The following is a 20,833-nucleotide window of genomic DNA, read 5'->3' on the forward strand; positions in this document are numbered from 1 at the left end:
TAAGGGGGGCCCCTCCCCTTTTGGGTTAATTTTTTGGCCAATTTTTTTGGGCCTATTTTTTTTTTTTTTTTTTTTTTTTTTGAGACGGAGTCTCGCTCTGTAGCCCAGGCTGGAATGCAGTGGCCGGATCTTAGCTCACTGCAAGCTCCGCCTCCCGGGTTCCCGCCATTCTCCTGCCTCAGCCTCCCGAGCAGCTGGGACTACAGGCGCCCACCACCTCGCCCGGCTAGTTTTTTCTATTTTTTAGTAAAGACGGGGTTTCACCGTGTTAGCCAGGATGGTCTCGATCTCCTGACCTCGTGATCCGCCCGTCTCGGCCTCCCAAAGTGCTGGGATTACAGGCTTGAGCCACCACGCCCGGCCGGCTATTATTCTTAATGTACAAAGCACTCTTACAAATCCAGTGAGAGAAAAGACAAATATTCCAAGGGAAAAAAAGAATGTGAATTAGCATTCACAGAAGAAACATAAATGGCTATTATGCTTGTGAAAAGATGTATAAACTTACCAATAATCAAAGAAATGCAAATGAGGACAAACAGCACAGCTAACCCATCAGACTGAAAAGACTGATAATGTCTGTGTTGGAGAGAGTAGAATCCAGGGTGATTCTCTTTTTTTTTTACATTTAAGTTCCAGGACACATGTGCAGGATGTGCAGGTTTGCTACATTGGTAAATGTGCACCATGATGGTCTGCTGCACCTGTCAACCCATCACCTAGGTATTAACCCCCGCATGCATTAGCTATTTATCTTAACGCTTTCCCTCTCCTCGATAATTCTTATCACACAGAAAAATCAAGAATAGAGCATGGCAGGAAAAACCAGCAAGTGCAAGGTCAACTCCTGCCCACTCACCGTGGGCAATGACGGCCTCACTGTAAAGGAATAAACACCAGAACTTTCACTTTTCTCATCGACTTGATAAACTGAATGTAACAGACAAAGTATTAATCAGGCTGGAATCCTAGGGGCTTCCCACGTGACCTCATTACCCTCAGCCTCAGCAAAAAGCTCAGGACTCCTACACTCCCTGGGTGGGCAGGCCGTACTGCCACATGGACAGACAGACACTCCCCAAGTATCCCCAACCCAGTCCTGGACAAGGCAAGCCAGTCATATGGCTTTAGCCACAAAAGGAAACCAAGTAAGAGAACAATGATGAAGCTACATGACTCCACGATGACTACTGGAAAAACAACTCAACAAACTCCAGCAACAGCAGGTTCGTAATTGCTATTTGGAGTTGGAATTTCCACATGTATTTATAGCTCTGACATCGGATGACAAAATAATCCACTGAAAAAGTGAAACTCTCTCCCACCAGTTTGTCGGTCTATTAGACATCAGAAATGTTAACGACTTCTCTCTGTTGGGCACTTATATGCATTATTTTATCTGAATTTTTTTTTTTAATCCTAGTAAGAGGGAATTGCCCTCTTTTTAGAGGAGGGGATTAGCTTGGAGGGGGTTGAGGGATCCACTGGGGAACTGGGCTTAGGTTTGGAAATAGGTCTGCTTTGCGGTTACTGCCCTGGCGCCCAGTGTGTCACACAGTCCTTTCTTCCACTCTGTTCCACCAGCTCTGTGGCTCAGGGTAAACTCCACAGCCAGATGTTAATGAGGCCCTTTCCTGGGCCTAATCCTCACTTTTGGACACATAGTGGAGGGGACCACAGGCTCCTGAGGACAGCGCCCAGCAAACCGGACCAGGCATGGCTCAGCTGTCGCTAACACGAGTCTAACAGAGTGGTAATTACTAGAGGCAGCCACCTCAGAAAGCCAAAGACCAAAGCCAAGATCAAAAGTCAGAAACAAGCCTGCCAATCCACACGGGACCTGGAGGAAGAGAGGGTGCCAGGCAGAACAACCAGAGTGGGCACAGAGGAAGCCCATTCATTCATTTGATTAAGTTATTGGTCACCTACTCACTTCACTCAATCAACAAACATTTTTATTGGTCACCTATTGTGTGCCAAGAACTCCTCTAGTTAATTGGCAATAGTGTGCCCTGTCTTCATTATATGCTGATGGGAAGGGATAAAAAGCAGATAGAAAACCAAAGGTAATTACAGGTAATGAAGTGTCATCAAGGAAATAAACCAGGGAAGTATGCCATTGAGTAACAGAGGAGGGTGATCAGGAAAAGTTTCTTGAAGGGGACATCTGAGATTTTAATGGCAAAGATGCTGGGCTCACATTCTGGGATGAAGACTTAGTTTGCTTAAGGGACAGAAAGAAGATGAGGCAGAGAAGTAAATGAGGTTGAGGATAGGCAGGGTCAGGCAATGGCCTCGGAGGCCATTGTAAGGAATCTGGGTGGTACTGAGGGTGACTGGAAGCCACTGGCAGTTTTAAGCAGAGGAGGGACACTGCTGGTGTGTTTTACTAAACGATCACCCCAGTCCGTGGAAAGCAGAATACAACAGAATGAAAGCACGAGGCACAGGCAGGAGGCCCAGTGAGAGATGATGGTGACCTGGACCAGAACATAGAGAGTTTGGCAGAAATAATGTACTTTAGAGATGGGGGAATAGGATTGCTGATGGAGTGGATGTGGGAACTGAAAGAAAACAAGAAATTACATGAGTCCCAGGTCATCACTGAACGCACAGGTGGCGGTGGTACAATGCATGTGCCACAGGGCAGATGGTGTTGGTAGCCTTTTAAGTCACTCCTGTGGCTAATGGCATGATCACACCTGGGTCTTTAGAGGAGCCAAGGCAGAGAAGCCACGGTCAGCATCCACGACGTGGCTGCACAGGACCATCACAGGTAAGGGAGCCCACCTCTACCCAGTGGGTTATGTGAGACAAAGTCAGGGCTGACGCAACTTCAATCCTCCCCCAACTGCCCTGAGTGGACCCAATCTCCCCACCCAGCCCCATCGTTCACTCACCTGATTGTGCTTGGCGATGGCCTCATAGGAGCGCCGCATGGCCCAGAAGGCCTTGGCCTTCTCCCGCAGCGCATGCTCCATGTTCCTGCACTTGGCCTGATATGGGAATGAGAGGAAGATAGGTTAGGGCTGGAGGTTGGGCAGGGAGGACAGACACATCACATTTACAACTGGGACTCCACTTCAACACAAGTGTAACTCAAATGCATTTGCCAAACCCCAGCCATGCCAAGTGCTGTGGGCACAGATGGTTAAGTACAGTCCTGACCCTGAATCAGACATCTATGGGATAAAGGGCCCTCAGATATCCTCTAGTCCAGCCTGGTACGGACTGGGAGATGGGGCTGAGAAGTGATCTGCTCTCATGTTGGTCACAGCACCAGCTAGAAGAGTGTCCCATGAGGGCCAAAAGCTGGTTCATGCTGGGTCTGAATCCCTGAGCTGTGCAGACAACTGCAGACAGTGTGGTCACAGGTTCCCTTTGCAATTTCCTAAACTGAACGGGTCTGCAATCTCTAATGGGCGGTGACTGACAATGGGGGTGGAGCCGGTCATTTCCCATGGGGTTCAGTTACCTCCCATGAGGCCTTACCTCAACATGGCCCTCCATACCCCTCCTGCATCCTGACATTCTAACACTGCTTGGATCGCATGGAATACTTTAATCAGCAAGCACAAATATTTTTCGTTTAGTAGTTTTTGTTTCTTAAACTTTAATGATTGTTTCTGATGTTCTTGGACGACCTGAAGAACCACGACAGTGTTTTATGTTGGATTCCTCCCTCTTGTATCTGAGGCCTATCATTTTCTCTCCCTCTTTATCCTTTTCGATCTACATTCTCAGAAAGCGTCTGAAGTTTTTTCTTAAGAAAAATAATTCAAACAATTATAAATGGTTATCATGTATTCAGCACTTACTCTGTGCCAAGGACTATGCCAATTACTTGAGAATTTATGTCATTTAATCATTACTCCTCTCTAGTAGATAAGTTATATTACTGGCCCCATTTACAGATGAGAAAGTGAGGCACAGAAGGGAAATGACCAGCCCAAGGGCACACAGCTAGTACGTGGAAGAGTCAGGACGTGAACCTGGACAGCTGTGGAGGCAGCTGCTGAGACACCCAGTGAGCACCCAGTGATTCCTCCCTCCTGTGAGATGAGTGTTTCAAGGGGTGACTGGTTATGCAGCCATAAATTATACCGATGTGTCCCCCAAAACCTTATTCCCATCTGGACCTGATTTAGATGACAAATCTGGACTTCGGGCTGATGCTGTAAAGGGATGAGATGTTTGGGGAGCTTGGGAGAGGGCAAGTACATTTTGCATGTGGGAGGGACATGACTCCTTGTGGGCAAAGGGCAGATTCAGGCAGGCAGCCTCTGAAGTGGCCCCAGTGACCCTCACTTCCTGGTACTCATGCCCTTGTGAAATCCCCTCCCCTGTGGGCTAGTGACTTGATTCTGACCAAAAGAATGTGGCAAGTGATACTAAGTCACTTCTGAGGTTAGGTGACAAAGGCTGTGCACACCCTGCCTTGCTCTCTCTAGCTTGCTCACTGGGATGACAGCCAGCTGCCCATGTGGTCATCTGCCCTGGGAGTGACTGTTGGGGCAAGAAACTGAGAGTAGCTTCTGACCTACAGCCAGTGAGGGACTCATGCTCTCAGGCCAACAGCCAGTGAAGACCTGAATCCTGCCAGCAACTACACATGTGAGCGTAAATGAGGAGCCTGCCCTAGCTGAGCCTTCAGATGAGACCACAGCTCCATACCCACAGCCCCTCATGACAGGCCTTGAGGCAGAGGCACCCAGAGCTAAGGCAGGCCCAATTCCTGACTCACAGAAACTCAAAGATAATAAAATGTTTGTTTTAAGGCATGAAGTTTTGGGGCAATTTGCTAGGAAATAGAAAACTAGCCCATTGGCTAGAATTAGCCCACAGTACCCTGACTGCAGCCCCTCATGAGACACTTTGAGGCAGAGGCACCCAGAGCTAAGGCAGGCCCAATTCCTGACCCACAGAAACTCAAAGATAATAAATGTTTGTTTTAAGGCGCTAAGTTTTGGGGCAATTTAGTAGGAAATAGAGAACTGGCCCATTGGTCCCACTCAGTAGCCCATTCCTTTAAGTCTTACAGTACAGAAAACAAAATGGTTACTGATTTCATTTTCTGCAGTTCTGTTTTATTTTCAACTCATTTCAATCTTCTCATCTTAAGTGAGAATATTTAAGATTTTTAAACATTGTTTTCTATAGTATATCATCTATAGTTTGCATGAATGCCCCCACGAAACCACTGAAATGTCATTCCAATGTTTTATTTTATAGAAAGAGATTTTTGACACAAAATCATGTAAGAGTCCAAAAGGACAATCTGGTGATTTGCCAAATTAGTGTAAGTGACAGGAGTGAAGCAGCTGCCCATATGCATTACCCAGAGGTGTGCAGGCCCCAAAACAATACAGCCCAGCCCCCTGCCCTTCAACCCTGGCCCTTAGGAAGTCATGGGACAATAAGGATGGAACGGGGATACTCCCTTGATCTTCTCAAACTTTTCAACCACTTAGAGAGTCCTGATTTCCTTCAGAAAAGACCAATCCTAAAATGGCCCTTCTCTGAGATGTCAGTTGACGAGACTAACCAACAGTTATATTACTATTACTAGTAAGCATTTACTATTAAGCATGTACTATACACAAGGCACTAAATTATGTACTTTACAAACATTCTATTTAATTCAATTATTTAATTTGAATTCTCCCTGTAAGGTAAGCACTGTGAGTCCAACTATACAGAGGATCAAGTTAGACCCAGAGGAGGTAACCCTCTTGTACATGTCTCCTGGGGACACATGTGAACTCGTTTCTCTGTAATATATTCCTGGGGATAAAACTGCTGGGCCACCAGATGTGTCTTCAACTTTAGTAGGTAATGCCAAATTGTTTTCCAAAGCAGTGGTACCAATTTTTACAGCAAGAGCAATGTTAATGGAAAATGTTTATTGACCACTTCGATGTTTATTTTTAAGTACTCAGTAAAGTACTGCCCATTTTTCCATTACGTTGCCTGCCATTTTCCTAACTGATGTGTGGGAATTTATTATATACACACAATGTATGTCCTTGATTAGTTAGAGGTATAATGGGTATTTTCTACTTCATCATTTATCTTTCTTAATTGAAATATGGCCATATGTATTAGTCTTTTCCTTTAGGATTAGTACACTAATTTTAAGAAACACCTCCCTACACTGAGATCACAAAAACAATCATATTATTTTCTCAAAGCTTTATGGCTTTGTATTATTATTGTATAGCTCTGTATTATTTTCTCAAAGCTTTATAGCTTTCCTTTCACATTTAGGTCTGATGTGGATACCTGGAGTTTATTTTTGGACATGGTGTGCCCAGGTAGCTCATTGTCTCAGCACCGTTATTTAAAAAGACCATCTCTGCTCACTGGTCTGCAGAGCCACCTCTGTCTTAAATCAAACATACATCTGTTACTTGGTTCTCTCCATCTGTTTCTCTGGCCCATCTGTTTATCCTTGTGCCGATATTACACAGCCTTAATTTCTGTAGCTGTAACAAAGAGGATTTCTGATGGGTTTCTCTTCAAGAATGTCTGGGCAATTTTTGGCCCTTGGAGGGTCATATAAATTTTAGAATCTGTTTGTGAAGTTACACAAAAATAATCGTGTTGAGATTTAGATTAGTACAGTATTGTCTCTATAGATCAATTCGGGGAAAACTGAAAGGCTTAAATACTGACTCTACTAATCCACGAACATAATATATCTCACCAGTTACTTCATGTTCTTTGATATCTCTCAATGAAGTATATTTTTCCCTATCAGAGTTTTGCATATTTTTTGTTAATTTCTTCCTAGATATCTTATTTTTTTATATTATTGTAAACATATTTTTAAATTAAAAAAAAAAAAAAAAAACCAAAACAGGGTCTCCCTCTGTCACCCAGGTTGCAGTGCAGTAGTGCAATCATAGCTCACTGCAGCCTCCTGTGCTCAAGTGAGCCTCCCACCACCTCAGCCTCCCAAGTAGCTGGGACCACAAGCATGCACCACCACACCTGGCTAATTTGTTTTAATTTTTTTGTAGAGCCAGAGCTATGTTGTGCAAGCTGGTCTCAAACTCCTAGGCTCAAACAATCCTCTGGCCTCAGCCTCCCAAAGTGCTGGGATTACAGGTGTGAACCTCCATCTATGTTTCATTTTCTATTTGCTAGTGATACATAGAAATACAACTGATTTTGTATCTTGATTTTGGATTCAGCATTCGCCTAAACTTATTAATACTCATGATTTAACTGTAGAATCTTTATTTTCTACACATAGAAATCTCAGTGCAAAAATACGCAACCCGTATTATCTACACGCCAGTTTTTCTTCCCTTCTTTCCAAACCTTACATCTTTTATTTATAATTCTTGCCTTAGTTCCTTGACAAGGCTGTCCTGCACAAAACTGAATAGAGTTGGTCATAATGGGCATTCCTGTCTTTTTCTTGATGTCAATAAGAAAGCTTTCAATGTTTTGCCATTAAATGTGATATTCGCTGTTTTTTTGCTAGATATCCTTAATCAAACTAATAAAATTCCTTCAATTCCTAGTTTCCTGCTTTTCTAATCACAAAAAGATGGTAAATTTTATCAAATGTTTTTTCACTGAGATAATTATATTAAGCAACACAGAATTAGGTTTCGTTTTCTTATCCAGTCATATCAACATTTTCATTTAACTGGAGCATTTAACACACAATTACCGATAAGTTTGCATTTAAATCTGCCACCTTGTTCTGAGCTATTTGTCTTGCTTATTCTATTTTTCTTTTTCTTCCTTTCCTTTTTTAAAATTTACTACACATTTTTTTACTCCACTTTTCCCCTTCTGTGCATCTAGTAGTTAACCTAGGAAATATGACATGTAAGAAGTGTGAATTTGAATGCATCTAAACAATATTCTTTTGTTTGCTTTTGGTATCAATTTTAACCCTAAATATGCTTGGATTACAAATAGAACTACCACTCAAGGGACCTGCCTGTAGCCCAAGGAGCACATAAATGGGCAGTAGCAGGGGCCCAAGACAGATCTGAAACATCCCCCAGCCCCAAGCTCAAGAGAGCAAACAAGCCTTGATGTTAGCATCACGTTATAACATTGAAGGTTTTTTTTTTTTTTTTTTTTTTTTGGTTTGAGATGGAGTCTCGCTCTTGTTGCCCAGGCTAGAGTGTAATGGCGCGATCTCAGTTCACTGCAACCTCTGTCTCCCAGATTCAAGCAATTCTCTTGCCCCAGCCTCCCGAGTAGCTGGGATTACAGGCTACGCCCAGCTAATTTTTGTATTTTTAGTAGAGACAGGGTTTCACCAGGTTGGCCAGGCTGGTCTCGAACCCTTGGCCTCGGGTGATCCGCCCGCCTCGACCTCCCAAAGTGCTGGGGGTTACAGGCGTAAGCCACCGCGCCTGGCCTACATTAAAGATTATTTAGTTATAAATACACACAAAATAGGTTTTTATTCATACTAAAGGATCCAGAATGTGATCATATAGACTACATGATTTCCCAAAAATGACAAATTGATTCCTTAAGCATCAAATTTCAATTGCATATTGAATACCTTAATATGCTACCCACAATTTTCATTAACATGTTACCCACAGTTTTCATTAACAGGGCAGGTGCTCTGTGGTATAGCTGGAAGTGGGAAGGTAGGGGCAAGGGAAAGAATGAGTATCATTGTACAAGGTCTTCACAGCCCTTTTGCAAGTACTTACCAAAGTGCTAGAGTTGCATTTGAAACCAGCTCTGTCTGGTCCGAGCCAGGTTTTCTGTCCTGTGAGACTCTGTTGCTCTGCCTGTTGCTCTGCCTGGTTCCCACCTGCTTCCTCCAACTAACCCAACATCACCTTGAAAACTCGGCTCTAGTACCCCTCATTTCCTCCAGGAAGCCCCCTGATCTTGCCAGCTCTGGTTCCATTCTAGGGGCTCACAGCACCCTGGACACCTCTGTCTCTGCACTCACTATCCAGGGTAATAGCTTCTCTTTCCTGAGGGCAGGTCTTACCCTCCAGGTCCTCCCTACCTCGCACAGTGGTGCTCAGTACACTTCTGCAGAAGGAATGCTTGCTCTGCAAGGTGAGAGACTTTGTTTTGTCCCCTGCCTATCCAAGTCCCTGCATAAAGTAGATGCTCAGTTAACCACCTGCCCAGTCAATGAGTACATGGAATGCCTGTGTTTTTTCTGCTATACCACCGTGCCTCCTGGACTGAAGGTTAGGAGGGCTGGTTTGGAGCCTTGTCTTTGTCGCTACCCACTGGTGAGTTGGTAAAAGTTCCTTCTCTCTTCAGCTATCAGGCTCCTCACCTTAAAAATGAAGGCAGAGAAGTTTCTACAGTCTCTCAAATTTCACCATTTGCTTTCAGGCAGATTGATGCAGCAGCCAAGAGTTCTGGCACCTGGCCGTCCAGGTTCAAATCCCAGCACCTCCACCTAGTAGCAGGTGATCTTGAACATGTTCCTTCACTTCTCTGCACCTCCATGTCCTCATCTGGATAAGAGGGATAAAAAATACTACCAAACTCAAAGGACTGCTGTGAGGACTCCACAAGTCAATACCTGTAAGATGCTTACACGAGAGTGGCTGGCACATGCTGTGCATTTGGCATAGCTTTTAAGTGCCACCTACATGCCAGGTAACCTAACTCTCCTGCTGGATATGGTCCACGTTTCTTAAATGAACAGCAAAAATGCATGGAGGATAACTTGAGCTCATCCAAATTCCTTTCTTATGCAACTCCAACTCAGTCTCCCGGATCTGTCTTTCCCCTATGTGTTCAGACCTCATTCCGAAGCAGGTGTCTGCCATGGGGCCCACTGCTGGAGGCCACCACTCAGGAGCCTCATTGTGCAGAGTCTAGTGAGACACCCCCCACTGTCCCCATCTCCCAATACCACTGGGCACAGGCCTGGACAAGCAAGCAACAATGTCCTCTGGTGCAACCGAAGAGCTGGTAAGTCCTTGCCTAAAAGCTGGGGATCAGGATGGGGTGAGTGGTTAGGAAATGGGGAAAAGCATTGGAAGGGGGAAGACTTGGAATGTGGCTCAAGAGGTATCGAGAGTACGCTCGGGTTAGATCCAGCCAGATGGACTCTAAGATGTTGACCCCAGAAGGGGAGAGAGGGCTGAAGCTGGGACAGGGAGAGGCTGTGGCAAAGAGTGGTCATCATGCCAGTCCTGTGAGATGGATAAGACAAGGTCTGGATAAGACAAGGGTCTGGACAAGGCAGCTCAGCACAGGGCTTCTGTTGAAGATGTAAGCTGGAGAGCACTGGACTGAGAGGCAGGAATCCTGAGTTCTGACCTTAGAACTTTATGTATGTACGTATGAGACAGGGTCTTGCACTGTGGCCCAGGCTGGAGTGCAGTGGCCCAGTCATAGCTCACTGCAGCCTCGAATACCTGGCCTCAAGCAATCCTCCCATCTCAACCCCTCGAGTAGCTGGGACTACAGGTATGTGCCACCACACCCAGCTAATTTTTTTCTGCTTTGGTGCAGGATCTTGAACTCTTGGCCTCAAGCAATCCTCCTGCTTCAGGCTCCCCAAGCACTGGGATTACAGGCATGAAACACAGTGGCCTTGATCCACCTCTCACTACTGAGATGTAACCATTTCCTCACAAGATGTAACCATTCCGTCACAATGGAATGACGAACAGTCCGTGTCTGAGGATGTTTTCGTTTAATGGTAACCTAAACCAATACTAAGACAATCCAACTCCAAGTCATGGAATAAACAGCACTGACACATGCTTTCAGTTCACAACTTCAGCACCAGCATTTGTATTTTCTTCTTTTTTTCGAGACAGAGTCTTGCTCTGTCGCCCAGGTTGGAGAGCAGTGGCACGATCTCAGCTCACTGCAACCTCCACCTCCCAGGTTCAAGCGATTCTCCTGCCTCAGCCTCCCAAGTAGCTGGGATTACAGGCACCTGCCACCATGCTGGGTTAATTTTTGCATTTTTAGTAGAGATGGGGTTTCATCATACTGGCCAGGCTGGTCTCAAACCCCATGACCTCATGATCCGCCTGCCTCGGCCTCCCAAAGTGCTGGGATTACAGGCGTGAGCCACCACGCCCGTCCACCATTCGTATTTTCTTAACAGCTTACTTGATATCGAGACATACAACTTTCTTGTCCTGATAAGGAAAGAAGAGAAATACACATAGCAGGTAAAGAATGTGCCACACCCAAATGAAGGCCAATCCCGTAACAGGAAAGCTCCAGAGCTCTTCAGAGAAATTTGGGTGGATTAAATAGTCACTTGGAACAGAGTAATGGGAGAATCAGAAGTATCTTGGCCAGGAGTAGAGATTTTGTTCCAGCAAAATAAAACTTTAGAATTAGTATTTTAAGTGGAATGTTATTGATTTTAGTTTTGTATTCAATCTGTTCACTTCCTTTGGTTTTAATGCTTATATGTGGCGTGAGCAAGTGCTATGTATACCAGGTTTGCGTTTGTATGCATGTAAGTAAAAAGATAATTTAACTCTCACTGTTGGACTATTTTTTCCTTTAAGAAGAATGTGTACTTGTTCAAGTTTGAGAAACACCGCACTAGGATTTCGGAAGGTCCTTCTAAGCACTGTTCCTTGCTAGAGCTCTGCTGCAAGCGTGATGCCAGATTCCCAAATTTCATCAGTCCTTCCATCATGTGCCACTGCACCTACGACAAAAATCCCAGCTCCTTGGCACGGCCCTCTGTGTCCTGCGGGATCTGTCCTGCACTCCCTCATCCCCACGTGAAACATCTCTCGGTCACTGCACACCCCAACGCTGTACCCCGCTCCCCAACCCCCGACATACACACTCCTGGCCGCCCCTCAATCAGCTCCTCTCAGCGAAATCACTTCCTTGGAGACTCGTTCCCACGCTCCACGAAACAAAAGCAGCCTCCCCCTTACAATCTCCCACCACATCCTGTACTGTCTTTCACAGGAACATTGAGCTGAAACTATGTAATTATTAGTGAGATGATACAACCATGCCCACGAAGGCAAGGTCTAGGACTGTCCTGCCCTGTACTGGACATGCAGTACTGGCACACAACCAGTACCTTCTGCCGTCCTGACAGTGGTCAACAGCCACTCAAACCCCTGACACACAGTCAGCTGCCCACACAAGTCTGAGATGAGAGAAACCTCTCTCAATGTCCAGGATCAGTGTGAACTGAACAAGGCTCCAGGTGATCTTTAGAGCTACTTGCTCTGCGACTCTGGACAAGTTTCTTACCCTCTCTATGATTCTATCGTTGTCTATAAAATGGGGATAATAGCACCTAACTGTAGCAAGCTGAATAATTATTCCCCCCAGATGTCCCCATTCTAATCCCCAGAACCTGTGAATATGTTACCTTGTATGGCAAAAGGGACTGTGTGGATGATTAAATTAAGGATCTTGCTGTGGGGAGGTTATCCTGGATTACCTCGGTGTGCCCAATGTCATCACAGAGTCCTTATGAGAGGGAGGTAGTAGAACTGGTCAAAGGCGGCAAAGTGACAACAGACGCAGAATGGAAACACACACTTCAGAGCTGGAGGAAGGGGGCCTGCGCAAGCTGGAGAAGGCAAGGACAGAAATTCTCCCTGGAGCTTCCAAAAGGACTGTAGCCCTATAGACACCTCGATTTTAGGACTTCCGACCTCCAGAACCATAAGAGAACAAACCTGTGCTACTTTAAACCACCACATTTGTGGCTGTGTATTACGACAGTAACAGAAAACTAACACAGGACCTGAAAATAAGTTTTTCTAAGCATTAAATTTGCTGACGTGTGAACACTGAAAAGCATCTAGCACAGGGTGAGCACCGAAATGTGTCTGCTGGGATGATTTTGGCAAAGTAATCTTTTTCTAAAGCACACATCCCATCACAAACTCCCCCGTTTAGAATCTTTCAGGGCTCCCCACAGCACACAGCTGAAAACTCCCTCAGCGAGGCACATAGCTTCTTACCTAGTCCCTTCTTACCAAGTGGTGGGGGGAATCTTCCTATACTGCTCCCCCACAACCACCTACATTGAATCACACAGAACTACATCTTGTCTATTGACTGTCTATGCCCCCTGCTCAAATGAGAATTCCATGAAGCTAAGAAGAGGCCAAGGCACCCAACAGCCATCAGTACCCATTTGTCTAGTAAATGAGTGATTTGCACCCTGCATCAGGCTGACCATGCTTGGCTCTCATTCTTCTCAGATCCATTTGGGACTAGACTACTCAGCCCCTGACATCATCCTGAGTGTCCACGGACTTGACACCATCGTTCTTCTGTTAAAACCCCCAGCTGCTGTTCACAGCAAGGGTGAGCCACAGGCCTCCTGGATCCTCCTGCACTTCCATCCTCATTCTAACTACCCTGAAATTCCCTCGGTGCCTGGAAAGTCAGGCTTTCCCACTTCCAAATGTTGCTGCCTCTACCTGAAATACGCTCTTTCACCTGGCTGACACCTTCTCTTCCCTTGGGTCTCTGCTGGAAGCTCCTTGAGGCTGGAAATTGTCTATCTTGCCTCCTACAGTATCCCTGGGACCCTGCAGTAGCAGGCATCTGCTGGTGCATGGCTCTCTGCTCTTTAATCCTAGCTTGGCCCCAACCTGGGGGCTCTGCCCGGATATTCTCAGCCTTGACCCCCGCCCATCTCCCGATCAGCACTTTGGCCAGCCAAATAGGGATCAGTCAAGACCTGAACCATGATCCCTCCTTGACCTGGCCCCAGACCCCAGGCTGGCCAGCACTTATTCCAGCTGTCCCAAATCAGGATCTGCTACTTCCACCAGTGGAAACAGGAAAAGCATTGACATGGACCCATGTTAAGCAAAAACGGTGACAGGAGTAAAAGGATTACTCACTGAGACATGCGTACTGACAGCATCCTTACATTCCCCTTCACTTTGTCAAATGCATATGGAGCAGTAATAGACTTCTGTATTTAAACAGGTATTGCAAAAAAAAAAAGGCAGGGCTGCAGAGGGGCTCAGAGACCAGGCACTGGGGACTGGGGCAGCTCCTCCTCTCCAGTCCATGCAGCTTCGGGCCAGCTACCCAGTGTTCTCCCAACTGGGGCTATGACTCATGCATTAGCAGGTGATGAAATAAATTCAATATTTCACATGCTGGGTAATTTTTTAAAAGTAAAGTAACAGAGGCCAGGCGGAGTGGCTCACACCTGTAATCCCAGTAGTTTGGGAGGCAGAGGTGGGCAGATCACTTGAGGCCAGGAGTTCCAGACCAGCCTGGCCAACATGGTGAAACCCTGTCTCTACTAGAAATTTAAAAAAAAAAAAAAAAAGTGTTGGTACATGCCTGTAATCTCAGCTACTCAGGGGGCTGAGGCACCAGAATAGCTTGACCCTGGGAGGCGGAGGTTGCAGTGAGCTGAGAGCACGCCACTGCACTCTAGCCTGGGCGACAGAGGTCTCAAAAAAAAAAAAAAAGTGAAGTAACAGAAAATGCCAGAGTGCCATGGACATGTTCAGAAAACTTTTGTTTCAACTGATACATATGTTCTGGGTCACAAAGGAAAATGCACTGCTTCCTATGGGCTAAGATTAAACGTTTTGGAAAATGCTGACTTAGGCTAACCCTTATCTTCTGTTCATTTTTCCTTCCTATACCGAAGAATTCTCCATGTTAGTTTTGTCCTGTAAGTTGCTCCTGGGTTTATGTATAGCCACTAGAACTGTAGGTTTGGAGATGCTGGTTTACAAACCAGAATAAGTCAGTCAGCCAGCCAGGGTCAGTGGCCTCTCCCCCAGATAATACAAACCGTGGGATCAGCTTGGCAAGTAGGTGACTGGTTTGGGGGAAATCTTAAGGTTCCACATCCCTGGCCAGGTCTGTGGCTCCTCCTCCACTTCTAAACTGAGTGTGCCAAGCTACAGGGCTTGTGGGCCGCACCCACTTCCGTGCCGCTTAAAGGGACCTGGGCCACACCCGGCTAGCACAAGGGATGCATGGCCCGGGCCCTTCAGAGGCAAATGTCTTGGGAACATCATGTAACCTCAGCTCTCACTTTCTGTTTGCATTCTCTTCTCCTAGCACGGACCCCTGGGCCGACCTTGAAGAAGCAGCCAGGCCCTGTAGGGAACCTGGGTCGGAGAGGTGGGGTCCTGCAAGCTGGGAGCGAGACGCGGGCACACTGGGCTCTGGCAGGCAGGACAAGCGGGAGCAGCAGAGCCAAGGGGTTCCGGGTTCCAGTCTCGGCTCGGCTGCCTCGTGCAAACCGCTGCTCTTACCCGAAAGTCGTGGGCAGTGTCCTTCACCGGCTGCACGCGGTGCCCCTGGTGTCGGGGGTCGGCCTGGCAGGAGCAGCACAGCAGCTCCTTGTCCTCCAGGCAGAAGAGGCTGAGCTGGCCGCGGTGCAGGCGGCAGACACGCGAGAAGCGGTAGCTGGTCCAGCGCGCGCCCTCGGCCTCCTCGCGCAGCAGCTTCTCCACAAGGTTGTTGAGGGTGTGGTTGGTGCGCAGGTCGGCGGGCGACGCGCGATCTTTGCACACCGGGCAGGTGGGCGACACCTGCACTTCCCAGCAGCGGCTCACACACCCGCGGCAGAAGTTGTGGCCGCAGCGCAGAGTCACTGCGTCGCGGAAGGGGTCGTAGCAGACGGCGCAGAGCAACTCCTCCTTGAAGGAGCGGGAAGGCCCGGGAGACACGTCGGGGCTCCGCTCCATGGCACGAGCAGCCGGCTCGGGCTCCCGGAACTTTTGCTCCGGCCCCTCCCACCCGTCTGGCTGCCAGCGCCCGCAGCCCGAGTGCTGGGAATCGCCCAGTCCTTTCCCCTAGAACGCTGAGAGACAACGGCGCTGGCCAATCGTCCGGGGCGGGGGGGAAGGCGAGGCGCCCGGAGGAGCCCCACCCACTTCCGGTGTGCACACGAAATCCTGGGAGAGCGGGATCTGCCTTGTGCCCGCAGTTCCCGCCTGCTCGGGTCGGGGCGGGTCCCTGGCCTGGGTAGCACGGAAGGGTCCTCCAGGCGGCGCGGTAGGTCTTCCGTGTCACTGGAAACCTACTTCCGGCTGGAAATGGGAAAAGGAGCCCGTTCCTTAACCAATCCCCGGGAACCTCAGGCCCGCGGCTGGGAGAAACCAGAGATCCCAACTTCCTGCTTCCGAAGTAGTGGCTGGGTCTTAAAGCACCGTGAGTGCAATTACCGCTTAAGGTTTACAGCGCCTTTTTGAGGACCTATGCCACTCTTGCATTAGTCGTTTACTTATTTTAGCCAGTCTTCTAGCCTGCCGCGGTAAGGAGAAACAAGAGAGGGGAGGCGGCAGAAGAGCTCCGAGAAAACCTGATTCTTGTCCTGTGGTTGAAAAAGTGAACAAGTGATCATGTTTCAAAGTCCATTTACTCATGAGTACAATAGCTGTAATATCTATGTTTCCATGAAATGTGAGGATTCAAGTGAAATAAATGTGGAAAGTGCTCATGACAAGCACTGTTTTAATGGGCAAGTCCCGTTAAAACAGTGAAATTGAGGACTTCTGCAAAGTTTAGCTGAGATAACTAGAGTTCATGCTCAGTTCTTGCCCGGTACAATAGGTCTGGATGATTCCTTCAAATCCTCATTCCTGCTTCAGTTTGATCACTTTACAGCCTCTGGATGCAGAATACTTTTCACATGATGCACTTTCATTCCTGTTCTGTTGGGAGACAATTCACATGTGTCATGTTCCTGCATGTCTTGAGAGAGCAGAGGCACTAACTGCCTTTTTCCAACTATCTTTTCAAGGATGTTTCTGCATTGAATAGCCCTGGAAGGCAGAATTCTTGTCTCTCCAAAGATCTGGCAGATTTATTCCCAATTATAAGAGATTTGAGTTTCCTAAACTTGGGGCCCCTCTCCTATAATGCAACCTACTGTGGCCTTCATCACATAGTCTTGCAAGAATTAGGGCTCAGAAACTGGCCCGATGACAATATTGTAACTACTATTATTGCTGTTAGTATTGTCCTTTGTCTCTGATCCAGAAGTCTCATATCTTTTACCAGTATTCATGAAATTTTGGCATGCAAACTTGTTAGTGTTGAAACTCAAATAAGAATAACCCAAAATGATGGCCTCAAAAGCAGAAGTTTTTCTCTGCCCTCCTGCCCTCCTATCTCTCAGTCCCCAAGGATAGCCATAGAAACTAGAATTCTTTTTCCCCAAGGCAGGTCATAGAAACCAGAACCCCTTTTTCCTAAAGCCAGTCTTGAAACCTTAAAATACTAGTCTAACTTTCTGCCTTTCTGTGGAAACTGTCCATAAAGAAATTATCTGACCTACCTTGTTTGATTATAGGCTATAAGAGCCCGATTCCAGAGAGGGTCCTGCCCCATACCTGTTAGGAGTAGAAGGTGTCTGAGTTACGAGCAGTGAATCTGTATGTCTGCAGCAACCTCAATTCTTGCCTCCTTAAAAGAAAGAATTAGACTGAGGGGCATGATATGGTTTGGCTGTGTCCCCACCCCAAATCTCATCTTGAATTGTAATCCCCATAATTCCCACATGTCAAGGGAGAGACCAGGTGGAGGTAATTGAATCATGGGGGTGGTTTTCCCCATGCCATTCTCCTAATAGTGAGTGAGTTCTCACGAGATCTGATGGCTTTCCAAGTGTTTGGTAACTCCTGCTATGTTCATTCTCCTTCCTACAGCCTTGCAAAGGAGGTGTCTTGCTTCCCCTTCACCTTCCACCGTGATTGTAAGTTTTCTGAGGCCTCCCCAGTCATGCGGAACTGTGAGTCAATTAAACCTCTTTCCTTTATAAATTACCCAGTCAGTCTAAGGCAGTTCTTTATAGCAATGTGAAAATGAACTAATACAGGGCATAAGGGAGAAAAAGAAACTGAGGCAACTTTCAGAGCAAGAGTGGAAGTTTATTAAAAAGTTTTAGGACAGGAAAGAAAGTACACTTGGAAGAGACCCAAGCGGGCAACTTGAGGGACAAGTGTGGCATTTAACCCTGATCCTGGGACTTCATATGCTGGCCCACTTCTGGGGTCTTGCTGCCCTCTCCTTTCATTCTTCCCTCAGCATGAGCTGCCCGAATGCACAGTGCCCTCCTTATGCTTGGGGGCTGAGCATGCACCGTGTGCTTAGGAATTTGTACACATGCCCATCTGAGGTTTTCTTCCCTTTTCCAGTGGAATGCCCCCTGAAAGTCATACTCCACTATTTTGTCTCTTAATGTGCATGCCCAAGCTCACTCACCCAATTTCTGAAATTTTATCGGAAGCTGATTACCAATCTCAAGTGTTTTTATCTGTTTGGGAAATTGCCTATGTCTGGCACCTGCATTAATATCAATTAATATCAATTAACACTTTAGTGTGACAGCTGTGGACCATCAGGGAATTGTCTGTCTCTGGTCATACCTAAGCATGAAAATGAGCCATTTCCCCTGTATCTTCCGATCTTCATTCTGAAGGCTCCGATGTCACATAAAACTATGATCAGACCAGGCCAGGTGCCGGTGGTGGCTCATACCTGTAACCCCAGCACTTTGGGAGGTCGAAGCAGGCCTTGAGCTCACAAGTTCAAAAGCAGCCTGGGTAACGTAGCAAAACCCCATCTCTACAAAAAATACAACAAGCCAGGTGTGGTGGTGTACACCTATAGTCTGAGGCAGGAAAATAGGGTCTGGAGGCAGGGAACATAAGGGCAATTCACACTTCAGCTGAAACAGGAAATATCCTCTCCATTTACATAGGGCGTACCCCAAGTAACCAATGGAGTCCTCTAGAGGGTATTTAAACTCCCGAAAGTTCTGTAACGGGGCCTTTGAGCCCCTATTCTCAGGCCGGCTCCCACACTGTGCAGTGTACTTTCATTTTCTATAAAACCCTTCATGCCTTCCCTGCTTAGTTTGTGTGCTTTTTCCAATTCTTTGTTCAAGATGCCAAGAACCTGGACACCCTCCGCCATTAACAGTCCCAGCTACTCTGGAGGCTGAGGTGGGAGAATCGCTTGAATCCAGGAGGTGGCAGTGAGTCGAGATCGTGCCACTGCACTCCAGCCTGGGTGACAGAGCCAGACCCTGTCTCAAAAATAAATAAATAAATAAATAAATTTCTATCCCTTTCCTCTTCTTAACCTTTTTGTCAGTGATTTGCCGTGAAACTTCAAGGGGCGAGGAGACGTTTTCCCTTGGCCCACACATTAGCTTGCAAGTAGGGTAAAATCTCAGACCTTTAAAGTTCTTAACAGTTTCCTTCCACACTTTTCCTCAGAATAGTCCTTTCCTCACAATGACAAGGGATGAATACCACTAATTCTGATTGCCTTCAGTGTTTCTTAACTGTGGTTCATGGTTCTCCTGCAATTACCTGGGGAGTTTTCTAAAAGCAGTTTCCTCGGCCCACTTTAAGCTACTCACCTCTGTTGTGGAAAGTGAGGCCCAGGAGTCTTCATTTTCACATGCACGCTAGGTGATTCTCAGGTGCAAAAAAGTTTGAGAGCAATTATCCTAGATCTATTCACCCAACAAGTTGTTGGATCTCCAGCTATGGTTAGTGGTTCAAAAATTAACCTTAGAGGCAATATCCAAAAAAGCCACAAGATGGGGCTAACAACGCTACACTCCAGATAGCCCTTTCACCTCCCCCAGCAGAGAATCTTATCTTGTCTCATTCTCTCTCATTGTGTTCTTATCTATGTGTCCCAGTTGCTTTGTGAATTGATATGTGTTGCTGTCTATGTGTTTCATTCTGTTCTTACCTGATCTTCCTTATTTTGTTGGTTTTTTTTTCTCATATTCTGAATGGGGCCACAAATCAAAAACAAGAAGGAAGAGTAGAAATTGTATCTTCTAAACTACAATACAAAGGTTAACATTAAACCAATAAGACTCTTCAGTCATTCTGGAAATCCAGACAGGACTTAGTTCTAGTCCAAGCTCCACCACTACCCAGGGGCAGGACCTGAGGCATATTATTTCACTTTTCTAACTTGCTTTTCCTCCACTGTAAAAGAAAAGATGAAACTAATTGCTCCAAGTTCTTACCAACTCAGATGCTCTGAAATTGTTTTATTCTTTGCATATGGGGGTGGGGGGCAGGGGCAGGGGCGGGGGTGGGTGGGTAAGGGTGACTAAGACTTAGCCAGACACCAGGAAAGAGAAATCTTGGTGACTAGAACCAATCTGTCACCAATTTATGTTTCTCCTTTCAGTAGAAAAGACCTTATTCAAAGGTCCTTATTGATGTTCAAGTCCTGTGTATACTAGCTAATCTTCTGCAAGAGCTTACTCAAAAGTTCTCATAATCTCAAAGTCCTGCATCCCACATCCCAAATGCCCTGCCAAGCACTACCAGATTTCCAAACCCTTTGCCATCACCATGTAAATTTATGTAAGGAATAACTTTTTAAATTGTTAAGAAAATAAATTCCCAGGTACAGAGAGTAAAGGAGAAAATTGCCTTGTTTTTTTTTTCTTTTTGAAACAGTGAACTAGAAAGTAGCTACTGCAAATAAAGGCAGAGATTGTTAGATTACATAAAAAGGCAAGACTCAGCTATATGCTGGCTACAAGGAACTTACTTTAAATGTAAACATACAGATTGAACTAACAGGATGGAAAAAGATATACCACGCTAATGCTAATAAAAAGAAAACTGGTATGTCTATGTTAATATCAGACAAAGCAGATTTCAGATAACAAAATATTGGGATAAGGACAACAGTTGCTAAATAAAGTCAGCCACAGGGCTGGCAGCAGCATCTTCAGAAACAGGCATCCTGGCACTGCAGACATAATAGACCTTGTTCGTCAGAGTTACCAAGTAAATCTTTGAGGAAATCACTATAGTCCGATATACCTTTCCTGAGGCCTAAACTACAGAAACAAGGAGGGTGGGAGCTCTCAGTTGATCTG

At 46.2% G+C, this 20,833-nt stretch overlaps 1 protein-coding gene across 2 annotated transcripts in view; it reads right to left on the reverse strand.

Moving 5' to 3' along the window:
- The window catches only part of TRIM35 (tripartite motif containing 35), a 27,530-nt gene extending 11,802 nt beyond the window's left edge, over nucleotides 1-15,728 (reverse strand). Inside the window, exons 1-2 of one of the 2 annotated variants that reach the window (XM_025395231.1) lie at nucleotides 15,216-15,728; nucleotides 2,901-2,996 (exon numbers count right to left, since the gene is read on the reverse strand). In XM_025395231.1, coding sequence (XP_025251016.1) covers nucleotides 2,901-2,996; nucleotides 15,216-15,650 — 531 coding nt within the window. In that variant the 5' untranslated portion in view covers nucleotides 15,651-15,728. The remainder of the gene's footprint in view (nucleotides 1-2,900; nucleotides 2,997-15,215) is intronic. The other variant, XR_003120919.1, reaches the window with a different exon arrangement.
- Between the last annotated feature and the right edge of the window lie 5,105 nt (nucleotides 15,729-20,833).

This window comes from Theropithecus gelada, chromosome 8 (assembly GCF_003255815.1).
Source record: "Theropithecus gelada isolate Dixy chromosome 8, Tgel_1.0, whole genome shotgun sequence".
Lineage (NCBI taxonomy): Eukaryota > Metazoa > Chordata > Mammalia > Primates > Cercopithecidae > Theropithecus > Theropithecus gelada.